The sequence below is a fragment of the Rhipicephalus sanguineus genome, chromosome 4 (assembly GCF_013339695.2).
Source record: "Rhipicephalus sanguineus isolate Rsan-2018 chromosome 4, BIME_Rsan_1.4, whole genome shotgun sequence".
In the NCBI taxonomy this organism is placed as follows: Eukaryota; Metazoa; Arthropoda; class Arachnida; order Ixodida; family Ixodidae; genus Rhipicephalus; species Rhipicephalus sanguineus.
In genome coordinates, this window is record NC_051179.1 from 21,558,322 (window position 1) to 21,577,657 (window position 19,336).

Sequence of the window (19,336 nt, forward strand, 5' to 3'; positions counted from 1 at the left end):
GAAGCCCAAGGCAAGGCTTATGACAGATGACAAATGGATGCCAATACAGTGGTGCCGAAGCAGTGCCCGCGTACCTGGAGTGACTGTGACAGCTTGACAAAGTCCCGCTGGACTGCCTCGCTGTTGTCAAGCTCCGTCTGCAAGGTCTGCACTCGTCCTCTCAGCCGCGTAACCTCTTCCTCCAGTTTCTCCTGCGTGGAAATAGCCAGCAAGCAACATGAGGCTGGCATCAATACCCACAGCTTTTTTAAACAGCGAAGCTGCTGTTATTCGACCCTTCGCTGTCCGTTGGCATAACGCAGGCATGTCATGCACAGCAGCAGTGCTTGCAGCGCTTCTTACTTTCAGGCGCAGCCGTGACAGTAGTAGTGCACATTTTGAGCAAGTGGGCGGGTGGAATGGGCCATAGCAACACTGGAACTCTACCCTAGCGTTCTAGCGCTGCCGTGAATGAGCATATCATTGCCCCATAGCTTAACATAGTGTGTCAAATAAAGAGTAATGATACAACACAGAAATAGTTAGAAAGCACTTGCAAAACATAGAAATAGTACTTACAAAGACCTGAAAAAAAAAAACATGCAGAAAGGCAATAGCCTGACGAAGCGGGCATCAGGTTTGATGTTTTGACAGCTTTCACGAAATGTAGCTGGTTGCATTTTTCTTTTCATTTTTTTTTTAACCCCAGAATAATGGGTGTCTTAGTTCCAGGCATGGCACGTGCACCCTTGCAATGCCTTGATGATATCGCCTTGATAATACAGCCGGAGTGTTGACCCTAGGACGTGGCAACACCCAATACCAGCGAGAAGTAGTAATGAGTTCTGCAATATGACGCACAAGGCAGAGGGCGCTTGCGCCTGAGTGCTTTGTGCGCTTTTGCGTTGTATAGCCAATCTCATTACTTCTGACAGCAGGTGCTACAACGCGCCTGGGTTCAGCACTTTCATGTGATTATTAACGGTTAATGAATGAATTCATGTTTATTTCCACAGTACAAATGAACATATTGCAAACAGTTGTCAGACGTGTAGCTGAATGCTAGTTGAAGGTCAGATAAAACAAAAAGCAAGCAAACCTTAACATAGAAAGAATAGGCAAAATGCAAATGACAATTAATTAACATTAGCAAACAAATTGACGTCTAAGTTCGTATGAAGATTGAATGGTTGCACCCTACAACACCTCACAAAGAAAAAAAAAAGACATGCCTGTGCTTTTCTGAAACAGCTATCAACAAAACCACAAGCTACAAGGCAGTATTGTTTCTTTACTTGTAGTCTAATGATTTTGACTCAAATTGCATAGAATTAAAAAGAACGAAAAATCACCCTTTCCGTAAGTGGGATCTCAACCCACAACCTTGGAATTGTTAGCCAGCGGCACTCGCCACCTTGGCTACAAGTGGCGCTGGCTAACACTCTCAGAGGTTAAGCACACATAAATACCACACAAAGTGGACGAGGGAGCGCCCTCCACAGTAGCTCAATTGAGAGAGCATCGGACACATACAAGAAATTCGAAGGTGGTGGGTTCAGATCCCACCGAAGGAAAGGGTGATCTTTTTGTACACCTTTATTTCTTGCAATTTAAGTCAAAATCGTTACATCAAAGGCGAAAACACAACAAATAATGTCCCCTTGTGCTTTCCTTGGCTTTATTGTCTGTTGGTTTCATTAGTTGTGTCTAACGAAGAAACGAGACCCTCGAACAATTGCCCTTCTTTCATAAGCTACAAGACAAACGGCTCAATTATAACACTGTTCCCATCGCAAACACACAAACCAAATTTTTGGTAAGGGCTTGCCTTTGTGGTTGTGAGCTGGTCATGGCCCCTCTGCAGCGACACCACCCGCTCGTCCAGTTGGCTCGTCAACTGGGCCAGCCGCGCTTCGCATGCCTGTAGAGACTTCTCTTTTTGCTCTCGAAGCTGCCGCTCCTTCTCCAGCTGTTCACGAATGCCCATTAGCTGGTCTGAAAAGAGTGTCCAAGCAACCACAGTCAAGCAATTGGCCCAAATCCACAGCGAAAGACTCTGCTGTTTCTCTTTATCCTAAAGGGACACTAAAGAGGGAAACAATTTTTCTCGAATTCAGTAAATTACTCTTTCACAATTCCAAAATCACCATGCTTACCGTGAGAAGACACTTGGGGAGAAAACTCGCAAAAAGAAAATGTGGGGACACAACCTTAAATTTCCCGCACCAAACACCGTGACGTCATAAATTTTGAAAGCGTTTACTTCAGTTGGATACAACTTAAAGGGGCCCTGCAACACTTTTTCAGCATGATTAGAAAACGCTGCCGATCGGTAGTCGAGGCTCCCGAGAACACGCGAGCCAAACATTATAGCACAGTATGTGGCCTGGGATTTACTAATAATATCTGGGGTTTAATGTCCCAAAACCACAATATGATAATGAGAGACACCGTAGTGGAGAGCTCCGGAAATTTTGACCTCCTAGGGTTCTTTCACGTACACTTAAATCTAAGTACACGGGACTCAAACATTTTCGCCTCCATCGAAAATGCAGCTGTCGCGGCCGGGATTCGATCCCGCGGCCTTTGGGTCAGCAGTCGAGCACCATAACTACTAAACCACCGTGGCAGGGCGCCTGGGATTTACAATAAATTCTCAAAGTCAGTTAAAAAACGCTTCCTCTTCTCTCAACAAATGATGCTATTTACTCAAAATCACTGCGTCGTTGACTCAAGTTACACACCACTGGCTGAATTGAACATGGCGCGCTCGGTAGTTACTGCAACCCCCGCGGGTGGCCGCAGGAGGCCACCACTTGCCCACGTGCGCACGATCGCGCTGAAATTACGCTGCGCGTTCGAAGAAAAAAAAAAGAGAAAGTGCTCAAGGTCCCGAGGCACCCATGGCATACCTTCTTCCCCCGTGCCAACCCTCCCTGCTTCGCTTTCAGTGCTTTCGTGGGGACGAGAGAAGAGAGAAAGCAATTACAGCGTGCAACAAATCTTTGTAACTCCGCTCGTACTGGACGGATTCTAACAATTTTTGCGACGATCGATTCATGAGGCAATAAGCTCCTTTAGTGAAGCCATTCAATGGCTACTTGGAAAAGTGTTGCAGGGCCCCGTTAAGAAGTTCGGAGAGGTCCCTCCCAGACGACCAAAGTGCGCGAGCTGACCGCCTCCACGACTAAAGAAATAATCCCGCTCATGCACACGGCAGTGTTCTCCGAAGGCGGGGTCACCAGCCATCCGGATCATGACGTCAGCCTGAAGTGCGCGCCCACTGGTGCGGGCTCGTGTGCATCCGCCTTTGAGGAGGAAATGCCGCCGACTTCTAAAGTTGTATCCGACTATAGGTGCTACGTAGTGCCTAATCAATGAAAATGAAGTGCATTATCCTTTTGGGAGGGGGGCACAGACTTAACACACCAAGCTTCAAGAAAGTTTGTTCAGTAAATGTTGCTAAAATACGAAAAATAAGCTTCAAAATACGTAACGTCACGTGCAGAGATTTCACCGTGAAATCTTAAAATGAAATTTTGACCTTGACTTTCTTCCCTATTAATAAACCTATGATGGTGAAATTAACTACATTTAAGAGGACAATTTATCAATCTAAACTGATTCATTGCTTTAGTGTCCCTTATATGTTTTCTCTCTGTCTAACCACGCTGGCCCCTCCCTGAACAGAGGTGGGGAGAGGGGCCCTGCAATCTTCTAATTTCACACACTATCCTGAGTGGAAGAAGAAGAAGAAAGGGGCATGAGCAATGCATGTAACGAGAAGGCAAGATAACACTGGTATTAAAGGGTAACAGACCAGATTCCAAGAGAAGGCAAGCGCATGAGGGGAAGGCAGAAAGTGAGGTGGGCGGGGCTGAAGCGGCCGCAGCAAGCACAGGACTAGGTTAATTCGAAAGACATTAGAGAGGCCTTTGACCTGCACAACAATAGTCGGGCTCAACACAATGCATTGGCGGGCTAGTTAGTGTGAATACGTAGTGCTTTTTTAGTGCAATAAATGACGTCAGTTGAGAGTAGCGCTTTGTCCCGTCTTCCGTCTTGTGGCGTCGTTTTGTGCTAAAAAAGCACCATGAATAGTCGGGTCGATGATGATCCTCAGTGGCTCGTCACCACAACGATTCAATGGCCTGGCTAGTGTGCTCATGATGTACCCAATCAATGTTATCAGTAATCTGCACAACAGTTAGTAGACACTGTAAATGGCTCCTTCCTGCTTTTCTTCTTGCTCTATATTATAACCTCTTCTGCTTCCTTCACATGTGACACTTTCTTTGCTGACTTTCGTCACTGGTATGAGCACAATTTCTCCCTCGCTCTTCTAACCAACCCAGACAAGCCAGTTTTCCCACTATCAGATGTCAGCCGATGCTGATGACGTACGTGCGGTCAGGCCTTAACCCCTAAACCGTTTTGCTTTTTGAGAGTTTTTATGTCTAAAAAGTTTTTTTTTCAACTTGATATTGAATATTTTGCTTCTGAAAAGCATGTTTTCATTGATGGAAAAAAAATGGAAGCATATATTAAGTCAAATTAGCATAACGAAGTTTATTGTTCCATTGCCTATTGGTGTCTTTCACGATTCGCGAAATAATGTCATCGTCGAGAAACTGACGAATATAACCCGTCAAGTCATCAACGTAAACTGTGGTATCTGAATAAGTAGCGCCTGAAGAGCTGTACGATGACGAAATGCTTCTTTTCCGCAACGACGCACAAGCAACGTATGCGTCGCCTTCACTGGACAACATTTTCTAAACACAAGTCGCAAAAAAATGTGAAATGGTGTATTGCCTAACAGACGCGTAGTGGGTACTTCGCTAAAGCCTGCACACCTTTCAAAAAGACAGACAAAAGTGCTTGCAGGAGGAACGTGAACAGTCAATTTAATGCAAAACGCAAGTGCTTCTTGCTCGTTGCAGCTCATTTGTCTCACATGAGTGCAGCCAGACTTTCGCCTTTTCGTGTTACAGAAGTGTGATATCTGCCAAATTTTTCTCACAATTTTTCACTCACAGATAATGCTGCTGATGCCAACACTACATCTTCTGCGACACAGGCTCATTCACATTATCGCACAAAAAGATGGCCTACAGGAACCACTGGAACAAAGCATCTGTAGGAGCTCATTCCACATTTTCACAGCGCTAGTGCCAGTCCTGCATTCCATCTATGCCAATTTCTCACAAAAAAAAAAAGCTTGTTTTAAAGCAAAAGCTCGTTTCGCGGAAATTCCGGTGTTGGCGTCGACGTCATTTGTTGTGAGCGAAAAATCAGCATTGTCCGTGAGCGAAAATTCGAGATAGATGCAAATAAATAAATAGTAAAAAATATTCAGTTTGAGTAAGGATCAAACCAAGGCCTTCTGTATACCAGTGCTTCAAACTGCTTCATATAAAAATGCTACAAGAATGACATGGAGTGGGTGGAGTCTCCGTGACGCATGTAATATTGTATGGCAGAATCGTAGAATCGCACCAGGTATCAAAACATACGAACTCTGCAACGAGTGCATGGTTTGAAGCTGCTCACTGTTACGAAGTATGCAGCTGCACTGGTGCGCGTGGCCCCTTATGGATGATGTACAGTGGGTATTTCGCAAACTAGCAAAAGGAAGAATTATGGCGTAGTGGGCACTTCACAACAGCCCATCCAGTAGGCATTCTAGGATAGTTTGTTACACACAAACATTCTTTTCCTTGCGGTACGGTTGAAGGCGATGCACATGGGGCCCGATTACATTATCGTGCTCTACTTTTGAAGGTGAAGCTCAAGCGTTCTTCAAGTTTTGCAAAACCAATGCTTTGGACAATTTTATGGAGCATTAGCGTACCGTATTTGCACGAGTGCAGGTTGACTCGACTCTGGTAAAATAACTGTTTGAATACGGTACCTTAAGTGCTATTTTGAGCAATTTTTTTTACAGACTGTATCAGCTACTTGCCAACTCTGGCGATTTTTCGAGGTCAATGGATCTCCATAAAATGCAATCTGTACATTCTTTTACACATTTCCATCGTTTATGCCAAATTACAGGCTTGAAAGGTATGCAGATTGTTCTTAAGTGAATTTTATTGATCGCCTCGAACCACCCACCTGGCTTCCGACATTTATTTGCCACATTCTGTGCCCCTACAGAGTCTGCCGTCTACAAGGCAGTGATTGTGTGTTTGGCCAGCACTTCGCTGGCTTGGCGCGCGAATTTCAGTTCCCTAATAATAGTATCCAGGATTTTACGTCCCAAAACCAAGATATGATTATGAGAGACGCCGTAGTGGAGGGCTCCAAAAATTTCGACCATCTGGTGTTCTTTAATGTGCACATTTCACCTCCGTCAAAATGCGACCACCAAAGCCGGGATCGAACCCGCGACCTTCAGGTCAGCAGCCGAGCATCATAACCACTGCTTCACCGCGGCGGACAATTTCAGTTCCCTGTAGATGGGCATGCAATGAGTGGCAAGTGGTGTTGCGTTGTGGGCTGCCAAGATTCCCCTTATAACTACCCAAGGAGTCTCTAAACACATGCAGCTAACGATTACTCTTCGTCTCCATATTAGAGTGTTTGTTAGCAGTCGCAGTTTACTGCACAGTAGTACGCTAATACCGTACCAGCCAAACAGTGTGCAAGCACAAACTTTACGGTACAGAAACTCTTTTCGTAACATATACCGGGTCTCCGGTATAAGATATCATGAGAAAGGTGGCTTGTGCTTGGCTTGTATTATGTTTAATCACTCCTATCAACGCAACGTTAAATGCCACTATCCACAAACTTATGCATTCTTTCCATAACAGTATAGTATAGTATAGTATAGTATAGTATAGTATAGTATAGTATAGTATAGTATAGTATAGTATAGTACTATACTAGTATAGTACAGTATAGTATAGTGGTTTGTCCACAAACTTCTACACTTGCATTTTACCCAACAGTGGCAGCCAGAAACTTGAGCTACCTGGACAGGTGGCGCCATGTGGTGGTGGAGAGCGCAACCAGGCAAGCACATGATGTAAACAGATGTGTTCAACTTCAGCGAAGAGGAATTTGCCTCCAAATGCATCCGAAATTGCAGCTGTCATTGTCCAACAGCTCCAAGAAGCTTGTACACGTAGCACGGTCAGCCACAGACACAGTATGGCTGGCGCAGCGTGGTCACCATTTCCGCAGAGTGCCTGCTCTTTGCAGCTTTCATACTCTGCGCTGGTGGAACCGGCAGGCCTTGCACAACTTCCAGTTTTTACCATCTTATGCGTCACATGAAGACAGTACTGCTCGGCTGGGTTTCGGTTTCGGTCTTGCGCTTCTTTGTTTATTTAAAATTAATTTCAAATTTGATGAGTGTTTCTACTATCAAGCCTGTGACAGGAGCGTCTGAGGACCACAGAAGCATCATTACTTTGGGTTTAGCAGGACCATTAATATTACCCAACGACCAATCGCAGCCACAAACAACAAACACATTCTCGATCGCAGAGTTCACGCACATTACAACTTAAAATATGCAGCAGAAAACAGCAGCACAGATCACGTAGAACGGCACTCAACAATGCAACACCGGCAGTTGGTGTAGAAAGCAGCAAGCACACGTGCTAATGTGACTAGATAGCAGACAGAAGGGAGAAAAGAAATGAATAGAAAAGAAGGAAAAGCAAAGAAACACTGAACTGTAATAAGGTCAAGCACAAAAATAATGAGACCATACATTTCCACTTATAATGTGCATGCAGTGGCTTTGTTAAAAAATGAGTCCAATAGAAAAAGAGGAAGGCACGAGAGGAAGATGACGGTGTCAGTCAGTAACTGGCTCAGTCATGCAAGGATGCAGTGCACGTCATGGGAAAGGATGCAGGAAGGCAGCGGCGGGCAGGTGCAGGAGGAAATGATAAAAAACGTGCGGGAAAGCCCATCCATACAGCACGCAGGCACTACAGGGAGGACAGGTAGCAGTCTCCAGGAAGTTCTGGGAGATAGAAAGAGAGAAAGAGAAAGGAAATGGGAAACGTTTCATTTCCTCTGTCCGAAGAAGGGCACCATGAATTATGCATTCATTAAAGGGACACTAAAGAGAAAAACGATGTTCCTCGTATTAGTAAATCACAATTTCACAGTACCAAAAGCACCGCTCTTGCCGAAAAAAGAAAATACACGCGGCGCCGCCGCCTTGAAGTTCCCACACCAGCTCGCCGTGACGTCACATTTTTGACAGCATGGACTACTTTCTACATAATTGTTTGTCCCAAAAAATAATTTGCATTGTGTTCTAAGGGACACTAGGTCTTATCATAGCAAGTTTAGGAAAATTTTGTTGAACCAATCTAGTCAAAATGCACCAAAAGACCGACATTCATGAAGTCGCACTGACATGAACACAGAGTGTGTCAGTGGCCAGTGAGCAGTCTTTCCAATTCTCGTTTCAGAAGAGAACTTCACAAAGAAATGGACAACAGGGGGCCCAACATGCCAACAAAAGCTGTAACAATTAAGAATATGCGAAACAGTAGGTTGCTAAAGTAAAAAAAATCACACAGCTTTCCTTAAAGGGCCCCTAAACCACCCAGCGGTCGAAATTTAGTTGAGGTGAGGAAGTTGTGCTCGAGTTTACAACGAACACGTAGCCGTGAGAATTTTTCGAAACGGTGCCGTAATAGCGGAGTTACACGCGTTTGATGATCGAAACGCGACGACCGCTTCTTTCCCTCTTTCCTACGTTACCCTCTTCCAAAACCGCTTTGCCCTCCTCGCTGAATGCCCCTCCTCATCTCGCGTGGCATACGTCACCGCTGACGCGCTGTTCGAGACAGCGTCTACTTCCGGTTGCCGCGACTCCGGCGACTCCGACACTCCAGCTCGCCGTCAACTCTGTGTGGTACCTGGGTGCACTGTTCGTTGACTAACCGCTGTTGCTGCCGTGCCGGCCCGTGCCCCTACAAATCGTGCCGGTATGGACCCTGTGTTGCGCGCACGCCTTCAAAGGATCGCCAACGTGATGGGACCCGTACGGGGACACGCCGTGCCAGACCACCTCGGCTCGAGACGAGTTCACGGAGCTCATCAAACCGCAAGGCGTGGATGTGTAATTACGCTAGTGACTTGGCGGTTGCGTTTTAGTCTGTCCGGCATTAAAGAAAGCGTCGCGTAAAACCAAATAAAATGTCCCCAAGCTGGCGCCAGGTCAAGTGGCGCCAGCTATGGAGGATTAGAAACAACTAACAAACGCATAATCTATGTCCTCCGAGCATTCGGAAGCGCCCTTCTCGACTCGCTAAGCCTACAGCATCGATTATTTGAGTATGGCTCTCCAAAACGGGGCTGAATCGGTACGAATACTTTGCTGTCGAAGCTTAAGGACATGAATCTAAAGCAAATGGAAGCATCAGTTCGGAGCTTACACGCTACAGCTTACACGACTCGAGGTGGACGACAACCGCTTTTGGCACTGCGGCCATGTTTTTCGGAGGCTTGCCGGCGTAGCTTGCCGTGCAAGTTGGACTGCTGTCGCGCGTGCGGCGACGGACGACGTTCTGCGGCACCGCGCCGTTGCCCTTACGGGCCGCAGATGTCGATTCGCAAGCGGCAACACGACCAAGAACAGCAAGGTGCGCACGAACAGCTGTTTGCAGAGTAACCGGAAGTCGTCGGTTGTCGTTCGGCCAATCGCAAGCATCGAAACTGATAACGTCATAGTTTCACTGGTGATGTCACACATGTCAGTGGCGGGAATGGCGGGGACCGGAAAGGAGAAGCTATTGTTTTTTCAAAATTGTGGCGCGCCCGCGACCTGTAGCGCTGCGGCGTGTGGCATCGTTGATCGCGACGGCATTCTGCACGCGATGCGCTTGTTTACTTGAAATGTTTGGGAAAATGTCGGAGGGGGTTTAGGGGCCCTTTAATGAAGAAGCAATGAATGTGATAGCAACAAATTGTAACATTATACAAATTTAGGCTAGCTGCTCTTTTGGATCCGGCCTCGCATAACTCAACAAAAACCTGGTTTAAGGAAATACAGCAACCGAATCTGTTTTCGTGCTGTCAGTGCTCTAAAAGCAAAGTAAGCATTGAGAGCACAAGCTTATGAGGCATCTCCTAATGCCAGTCGAGACAGAGTGCGTGCCAGCAACCGCGCCCTTCGAGCAACACATCCCCCCCCCTCCCCTCCCTTGGCGCCCCTTCATGCTCCTTACAAAAGATGGACGGGGCGTTTCCTCTCTGCTTGATGAGCAATTGACGGCAGGCCTCGCACAAGGGGTGATGTTTACCACATATGCCCTCCAGCGAAGGAGACAGCCGGCTCATTTTATCTCCACTTCAGCTGCGTTTGTCGTCGGCGCTAGCAAGCTTTTAAGCACAGGTAGAACATACAATGCGTGGGGTGATGTTATCAGTTTGGACTTTCTACAATAAAAATGACAGTGACAGCGAGAGCAAAAACCCACGGAGAGTATCCATATAATTGCTATCACAATAATATATGAGAAACCTCAGTAGAGGAGAAGGAGGAAGGTAGACCTTTCTCTCTCACCTAGCTGCCGGCGTAGCTGGTCGGCCTCGTGGGTGAGGGTGCGCTCGATCTCCTGCTTGCAGTTCATCTCCGCACTGGCCTGGTCGCGCAGGAACAGGATCTGGCCCCGGAGGTTTTCCTCTAGCGTCTCCTTGTCTAGCTGCACCTTGATCAGGTCCTCCTGCAACTGCAGGCACTGGAAGCGAAGCTCCTGCACAAAAAAAAAACACAAGACACCATTCATTCATTCATTCATTCATTCATTCATTCATTCATTCATTCATTCATTCATTCATTCATTCGTTCATTCATTCATTCATCTGGATGCCTGAGAACGATGCAGGGAATGCGTACCGACCTTCACAGGTGCGTTAGGCGGGCGGCCGTATTAAACCTAATTCAAGGGCTAACACTATTACATGGTCAGAGTGCCTCAGAGACTTGCACAGCCAAAAGCGAATCTCTGAAGGCAGCGTTCATTGTGTTGAAGTGCATTCCGTCCCTCTTTATTCGTGTTGAGAGTTATGAAAGCTCTGTGACATCACAACGACATTGTGGAAGAACCGAAAACAGGGGGCACGCTGCTCGCCAAGCTCCAGCAAATCAGCGGCAAACAAAATGGACACATAGAGGATAGCTCCCCTGTTGCGTTGCACTTACCTCTAGAGAGTCGGGCAGGTTGATGGGCTGGTCCTGCAGCTGCCTGGCCTTGGCCACGTACCGTCCCAGGAGCTGCTGGTTCTCCCGACTCAACTTCTCGGCCTCGTCTCGCACGCTCACCAGTTGTGCATGCAGCCGCGACAGTTCCTCATTCGCACGCTGCGAGCATTCGGCGTGCGCCTGCTGGGTCTCCGCGAGGGCCGCTTCAGAGGCTCCCAGGCGGGACTGCAGCTCGGACACCTGTGGCACAAGTTGCAGTGAGGATCGAGTTGCACATATCAACGTGTGCAGACACTTAAATGCAATAACATTAATAGACACCATATTTTTGAGAGAGTAGGACATGGGCTCTGAAAGCGCTTGGTTGCAAAACTTTGCTAATGCTTGTTAGTGCGCTAGTTGATTTTGATGCATATTGAAACGAAACACACTGCAAGAATACAAGGACGGAAGGGGGGCACACACACGAGCTTGTGTGTGTGCCCTCTCCGTCCTTGTCATTTTACACTGTTTATCGTTTCATTATGGTTACAAAAAACAACACAGTAGTGGGAACACACAATAAAGGCATTGAGTAGGCTCGTGCGAATATTCGAGCGAATATTACAGTATTCAAATTCACTTCGACACGAATTTAAATTATCCGAAATTTCGAAGTATATTTGAAATGAATGAATAGACATAAACCGCATGAAACCCCCCCCCCGTGAAGGTGGTTTAACTGCAGTGGAGGAGTGCTATACCGTGAATACACCTATCCAGGGAAAATCCGCACTGCCGCAAAGCCACACTTCAAGGTTAAATGAACAAAGTACCCTCACAATGATTCATCATTTTTTAAGTTTAAAACCTTGTTATACCAGTGTATATGCTCTAAGTATTGTAAATTTTAAAACGTAACATATTTTACAGGTTTTCACTTGTATTCTACCCAAAGTCAAATGCTGCTACTATTCAAAGTTGCTTCCATTTCCCTTTGAACCAGAAAGAATGACATTTGCACGTGCCTTGATTTAATTTGAAATTATATTGTGCAGGTTAGTTGGGTCACAACAAATACGCTCATTTTTCCTTATAATATGTGATATATACTATTCGAATTTGATTCGAAATTATTCGACCAAATGACTATTCGCTTCGAATTCACTTCGAACCTAAAATTTACTATTCGTACAAGCTGAGCATTGAGTGCTCCTTGTGTACAACGGTGCTATAGTCACATAGAACTTCAGAAGTCCGAAGAAGCCCCGCCCAGGTTATTGTAGTACAGCAGCCGATCGCCTCTGCGACTGAACAAGTACAGTCGCCGACCGTTTATTCGGACTCGGCGGGAACCGCTGAAAAGTCCGAATAATCGGGAGTCCGAAAAAAAGAATTCACCAGAAAAAAGCACTTTTATTGGCCCAGCGGCCGGAAAAAACTTGTTAGTGCGCGTCTGTACACATGTACGCTTACGCGCGAGCAGGTCGGCCTGTATTTCAGCCAATGTTTGGCCACCCCTGATGGTCGGCAATAGCACTTTAACGGCCTACGCTAAATCCGCATTTGATGGCTGTGGTGTGGGAGGTGCGTCGTCAGGCAGTCACTGTCCACATGCGCTGGTTCGAGTAGCTGACGGATGATCTCATCGCCCAACTCGGCGAAAACTCCCAAGCAACTTCCACCTGGTGAATAATCGCCGCTTTTTTCGCCATCGTCAGGGCCTTGTAGTTGCCGCGTTACTTTAGTTCCGACGGCGCACATGGAACGGGCAGCGTCGGAGCAATTTCAGCAGATCAGGCCTCACACGAGCAGGACACAAAGCTCGGGATGCAGATCAGGCCTAGCCACAGAAACATCTGAGAACGCAAACCCTCACACGCCAAAAGGAAACGATGTTGGTCTAGTTGATGTCGCAGCGCTTCTGTAATCTGTTGTCGTACTCTCTTTGTCCGAATTAGGATCCGCGTCGTACTCGTACGCGCTGTCATTCACCTCAAACGCCGCACAGAGCCGATTCCAAGCTTGGCTTGGCTTGGCCTGCTGTTTGGCCGTGGTAGCCGTTCAATGGATACGTGACTGGCTAAAGCCAAAAGGCAACCATTACGTGTAGCCAACAAACATAGCCTTCGAGATCGGTAACTTCTGCGTGGATTTTTGACACTGGCACGATCTCCAGTTATAGCCAGTGCAACATTTCAGTGCTGGCAACCTAGTAAAAATATTGTAAACATTGCTGACAGCTTGTTATGGCGTTCAACGTCGCACTCTATCAGCCAGCCGGAGTCCAAAAAATCGAACGGCGGGCTGTGGGGCGTCCGAATTTTCGGTCGCGAGTTTACATTACTTCAATGGGACGAGTGGTGGTGCCGCGAAGGTGTCCGAATAAACGAGCATGTGCGAATTTTCGGCGTCCGAATAAACGGTCGGCGACTGTAGTCCCACTCATGCACTTGTTCATGTTCTTTGAAGGTGGGGTCACTCGCCATCTGGCTCATGACATGACATATGGAGTGCGCACCCATTCGTACAGGGTTGTGTGCATCTGCCTTTGAGAAAGAAATGCCGCAGACTTCTAATGTTGTATGTGACTATATTTAGCTGAAATACATACAAGAACTACCTCCTTGATGAAACGACGAGACAGTAAGGAAGCCTGAGCACAAGGCATGGCGGACACAAGTGCTTACGAGTTCACGAACACCCGTCTGATAGGGGCATATGCAGAAGAATCGCGCTAAACGGGAATCGTTTATTAAACAAAACTGCTGCTAAAATGAAACTGTCTCTGATTTGGTTGTTTGAATATGGCCGATGCAACCCCACACATCCGTTTCAGTGAATGCAACGCCTTTAATTGAAACACAGTTACCGATTTCCTTCAGGTTCTGTTGAGCAAAACGTAAAGTAAGCTTTTTTTTCCTTTTAATGTGCAAATCCACGATAGAGTGCACATCTTTTTGGGGGGGATGAGAATATTAGCTACATTTTGCGCTAATGTAGGAATGAACTATGTGCAGGTGTCAGAGGTAGCATTGAAGCCACTCTCTTGACTTGGCAATCACTAGGTGGTGGATTGTAAACCACTAACGGGACATGCAGGATTAAAACACGTACCAGAGTTTGTCCAGTGTGCATTTCACCTTCAATGTTCCCCATCAACATTCACCATCAATGTTCATCACCATCAATGTTCCCGGTTAATTTTCACCATCAATGTTTGCAGTCAATGTTCACAATCAACCTTCACCATCAATGTAGTGTGATCCACTGTCTAGTATGCCATACCAACACGCTCAGTCTTCAACTCTAGCAAGTTCACTGGCAATCACGGCAACTTACTTGGCAAAGGCTACATCATCAACTGTCATTTCTTGCACTCGCAATGGGTGAACCAACCTGCTGCTGAACGTCGGTGGCCGAGTCGGCGAAACGCTGCTCCAGCTGCTGCCGGTAGTCACGCTCCCGGCTCAGGTCCTGCCTGGCTGTGGCCAGCTCTTTGGTGTGCCGGTCCAAGTCCCGCTGCACCTGCTGCAACTGCAGCTCGTAGTTGCTGCACATCTCACACGGCTGGCAGAGGCGCTCTCGCAGCCGCTTTAGCTGCGTCAGAGCGAGAGGACTATTTTAGTAAGGATATCACATCCCAAAACCACGACATTATTATGACAGGTGCCATAGTGGAGGGCTTGGAAAACTGGTCTGTGCAATAAAAAAAAAACCTTAGTCTCATCCACACATACCTCCTCTTCAAGTAGCCTCCATTCCTTATCGCTGACAACTCGCTTGCCGACACCGAGTCCGTCGTCATAGTCCGTGCGAGCAACTTCCATCAAGGACTTGCGGGCTTCCATCTCGGGTGTTGCATCTGCAGTTTTCAAGGCATCGAAAAATGAGCTTTGCCCCAAAACATATTCTCTGAACAGGTTTGTTAAAGATTCTCGCTGATGTCCATTAGTCATTTTTATTGGACCACCGCTATTACCAAGCTATCTCGCAAAAAAGAGGCATGTATGGTCAGGTTCTGCTCTACATTTGCAAAGGTACATACATGCTAGAAACTACTTTGGAGTACACGTTGAAACATGTGCGGGTAGTGGAAGCAATTTATATGGATGAACAGATGCAATGTTGATGACGGAGCTCGCTGCTATCATCCAGATTTGAATGTTTCTTGCTTTTCTGGGCATGAGTTCACACAACAAAGAGTTCTTAAACGCTTTTGGTTGTATTTTTTGGTACTTCACAGTCATTACAGCACGACGATATACACTAAAGGTTTCTTGTTTTACCCCTGCTGCAAACTGTTTTCATGGAGTACAGAAGTAGTACGAGAAACACCTACATTCGGTGGCACCACTGTACAGAGTTCCCACTGCTGAATTACAGTTCCTTTCACACCACAGATACCAAAAACTGTCAAAATACTTACAGGCTTTTGATGGGTCATTAGTACGATGTTCTGGGCACAGAGAAGAAGCATTAAACATTAACTTGAGAGATTATGCACTAAGTCAGGTACAGTAGACTCTCAATAAACGAAAATCTCTTAAATGAAACTGCTGCTTAAATGGAACAACTGCCTCTAAGATGATTGGTTTTGTGCTTGAATTCTGCACCCCTTTTCATCTCTCAGTAAACGAAACTCCTGTTAAATGAAACATATTTTCCTGGTCCCTTCAGCTTTCGTTTAACAGGAGTCTACTGTATAACAATGTACTGTTTGAATTGACGCAGAAAGAGAAAAATGATTATGAAAAAAAAAGCACTTCACAATACAGCCGAGCTCACTTACAGTGAACACATTCCTTTGTGCTAGAAGTTTTTTTTCTGCAAGAACTCATTAGAACTGAACTGGCACTTGGAACAACTTATGACAAATTTAACTAGGGGCAGTAAGGAGCCAGCGCCATAAAAAGCGAAATAGGCTGTGCAAACGCTGCCGCACACAAAGGTGCTTGATAGAATAGCCTCCATTTTGCTTGTGATGTGTCTGTGAAAAGTGCATGCTGCTATTTTTTTTTTTTTACAAAGCCCTCTTTGCAATACGGTAAGCACCTCTACAACAAATAACAGCTTTAGAACGAAATGACACGAATAACAAAGAATTGTTCACAACAGGGCAGTATTGAGAGTGTTATAGTGCACAACTTTTACAACGAAACAGCCATTATGACGAAGTGCCTTGTACCTCTACAGCAAATGCCCCCCAGGAAAAAATTACATGGATAACAAAGGATTGCTTATGTCTGTGCTGTATTGTGAGCGTTACGGTGCATGACCTTTAAAACAAATGACATTTAAAACAAAGTGCCTTAAGGGTCTTCAGCACTTTGTTGACAGGTGTTCGACTGTAATAAAGAGAAGTTCTTGCTATAACATTTTAGTTTATTTTACGCTACTATGGAACACAAGGTAAAAAAAATCAAATACAGTTGGTTTGCATTGAACGAAACCTAAAGAGAGCAGGAGAATATGTTTCCATTTAACAAGAGTAGCATTTACTGAGAGGTGAACAGAGGTGCATAATTCAAATCCTAAACCAGTCATATTAGACGCAATTATTTCATTTAAGCAGATATTCCCATTTAGTGAGAGTCTACTGCAGTGACAACTGCTCAGTAACAAGACGAAAACAATTTTTCGCTGCAATCTAATCAAAGTTAGCCAAGAGTCTCACCAGAGAGTGCACTGAGCTGGTCTCCTGTCAAGCCGATGCCGCCGGTGGTGATAGCCGCCCCACTGTAGTCCCCCAGTGACCGAGTGTCTTCTGTTCCCTTCATGGCTGGAACGGATAGAGAGTTGTCGGTGTCGGAGGGCAGGTCGGAGCTCGACAGGGATCGCCGGTGGTTCTGCTTCGCAGCCAGGAGGGTCGCGGAAGCCTTGCAGGCATTCAGGTCGGCCGGGGAGCTTCGCATACGCTGCTGAATGTCAAAGGGATGTGCATTTCTGAAACGGCAGCTTTCCCCGGGTTAACACCTTACTGCAAGTTGCACTGTAACTGTTAAATGTGCATCGCACATCCTGACACAAATGAACTCCTTACTTGATAAGGATGAAAAAGAAAATGAAACGGTTATTTGCAATCCATCTTTCATCTAGCAATGAAATTCACCGTAGAGATAACACTAAAAAATTTTGAAGTGATCTTTTTCCCTGAAGATGTTCAGTGAAAGCTTTCGCACGTGAATGGCAGAAGTGAGAAGAAAACTAGTTTTACAATTCGAACATCAGAAGGCATGCACTTGCTCTTATCAAATCACTGCAACATTGAGGGTGTTTTCAACGTCTGAGAACATTACGCAGACCTCCCGTCATCACTTTTGAATGCCTCCACGAAAAAATAGGCACAGTAGCGCATCCACTCCAGCTCGAGCAATTTCAACCCCTTTTTGAATTTGAAGTAGTAAACAGTCTAGGCTTGTGTGAATATTCGAGCAGTTCGAATATTTGAACGAATATTACAGTATTCGAATTTGCTTCGATTCGAATTTAAATTCGAGGAAATTCCAAAGTATTCGAAATGAACGAATAGGTGTATATTAGTCCACATGTAACCCCCCTGTAAAGATGGTTTCACTGCAGTGGAGGGGTGCTATGCCGTAAATACACATTTCCAGGAAAAATCCACACTGCCGCGAAGCCCCACTTCAAGGTTAAATTACATATTACCCTCACATCGATTAATCATCTTTTTAAGTTTAAAAGACTGTTATACCGGCTTATATGCTCTAAGCGTAGTAAATTTTAAAACTTAACATATTTTACAGGTTATCACTTGCATTCTACCGAAAGTGAAATCCTGCTACTATTCAACGGTGCTTCCACTTCCTTTGAACCAAGAAGGATGTCATTTGTGCATGCCTTGTTTCCATTTCTAAAAAAATATATTGCGCAGGTTAGTTAAATCATGACAAACATGCTCATTTTTCGTTATAATATGCGATATATACTATTCGAATTCGATTAGAAATTATTCGACCAAATCACTATTCGCTTTGAATTCGCATCGAACCTAAAATTTACTATTCGCACAAGCCTAGTAAACACTGACAGAGTAAGGGTTCGGCAACAGAGCTACCCTGACGGGCTTACACCTGTAAATGCCTCCCCACAGCCCATCCAAAAATAATAATTCTGCAGATCAAACCCACATGTTAGGATAATGTGAAGCAAAGCTACTGAAAAGCAGTTCATTAAATGTCCCATGGCAGTCACTTTAACATACACTGCCACAAAGTGTATATTTGCCTGCCCTGCGAATCAGCAAGACAAGAAAACCAACAACTAGCAGAGCGTGCGATCCCAGCAACCACAATATACGCTGTCTTTGGGATCGGACCAAGTTTACAGTGAAACCTCGGTGATACGAATGTCATGGGACCACCAAAAATATTCGTACCATCCGAAATTCGTATCACCGAAAGCGTGGAAAATTAGCATGCGACAAAAGAAAGCTGGCGTACATTTTCATTTATTGTTTTTCAGGGCCACAGCAACGTCAGGAAGAACCCTGAATGATTGTCAGTTAAGTTTTTAGGTATCGGCAATCATACCAGCACCCATAAATATACGGTTCGTACGCACGTATTTTTTTAATGAGCCAGGTGCGTTGTGACCCGCGACAGCTGTAGCCCCTTCGAAATTTTAGTATGCTTTCTTGCATGACACCGGAGTACTGCAGCAAAAGTAACAAAAGAACCGCTTTGACGCGATGTATCAAGGCCATGAATTACAGAACCACGGTCCTGTGTTATGATTTTGTTATCGCGGAGGTGTTCGGGATGTTTTTTGGGAGATTTACGGCCGTTCCCGCACAAGTGCGACCTTAACGGTCGCGCATGGTGACGTTGTGAGGCCTGACTCCTTCGCCAAGACCGTCCTCGCCTTCTTTCTGTCCTCGCCCACCTTTAGAAAAGTGTTTTTCTTACACCGTGATTCTGACGATTTGGTGGTGCGGTGCGCATGCCCACGCTTGCGTTCCCGCGCTCGCACGTGCTTGGCACGTCTTCCGAGACAGCGCGGAGAGCCCCCTTCGCACCTGGGCGGTAGCGTACTTCGTATCAAACGTCGCTGGGTGAAAATCGGTTCGCAACAACCGCACTCCATTACATTGCAGGACAATGGGCCTTGGCCGGGACCAACGAAAAATTCGTATCACCCCGAAATTCGTATGAGCTGTGATCGTATCACCGAGGT

General features: G+C 45.8%; 1 protein-coding gene across 5 annotated transcripts in view; it reads right to left on the minus strand.

Annotated features, from left to right (window-relative positions):
* LOC119389579 (rab GTPase-binding effector protein 1) overlaps nt 1–19,336 on the minus strand; it is a 43,266-nt gene that overhangs the window by 9,098 nt on the left and 14,832 nt on the right. For 2 of the 5 annotated variants that reach the window (XM_049414484.1, XM_037656916.2), the window contains exons 9-15: nt 16,818–17,061; nt 14,881–15,005; nt 14,540–14,740; nt 11,162–11,401; nt 10,523–10,712; nt 1,808–1,974; nt 75–191 (exon numbers count right to left, since the gene is read on the minus strand). In XM_049414484.1, the coding sequence (XP_049270441.1) occupies nt 75–191; nt 1,808–1,974; nt 10,523–10,712; nt 11,162–11,401; nt 14,540–14,740; nt 14,881–15,005; nt 16,818–17,061 (1,284 nt within the window). Of the gene's footprint in view, nt 1–74; nt 192–1,800; nt 1,975–7,792; nt 7,964–10,522; nt 10,713–11,161; nt 11,402–14,539; nt 14,741–14,880; nt 15,006–16,817; nt 17,062–19,336 lie in introns of those variants that run through there. The other 3 variants (XM_049414483.1, XM_049414482.1, XM_049414485.1) reach the window with 3 other exon arrangements.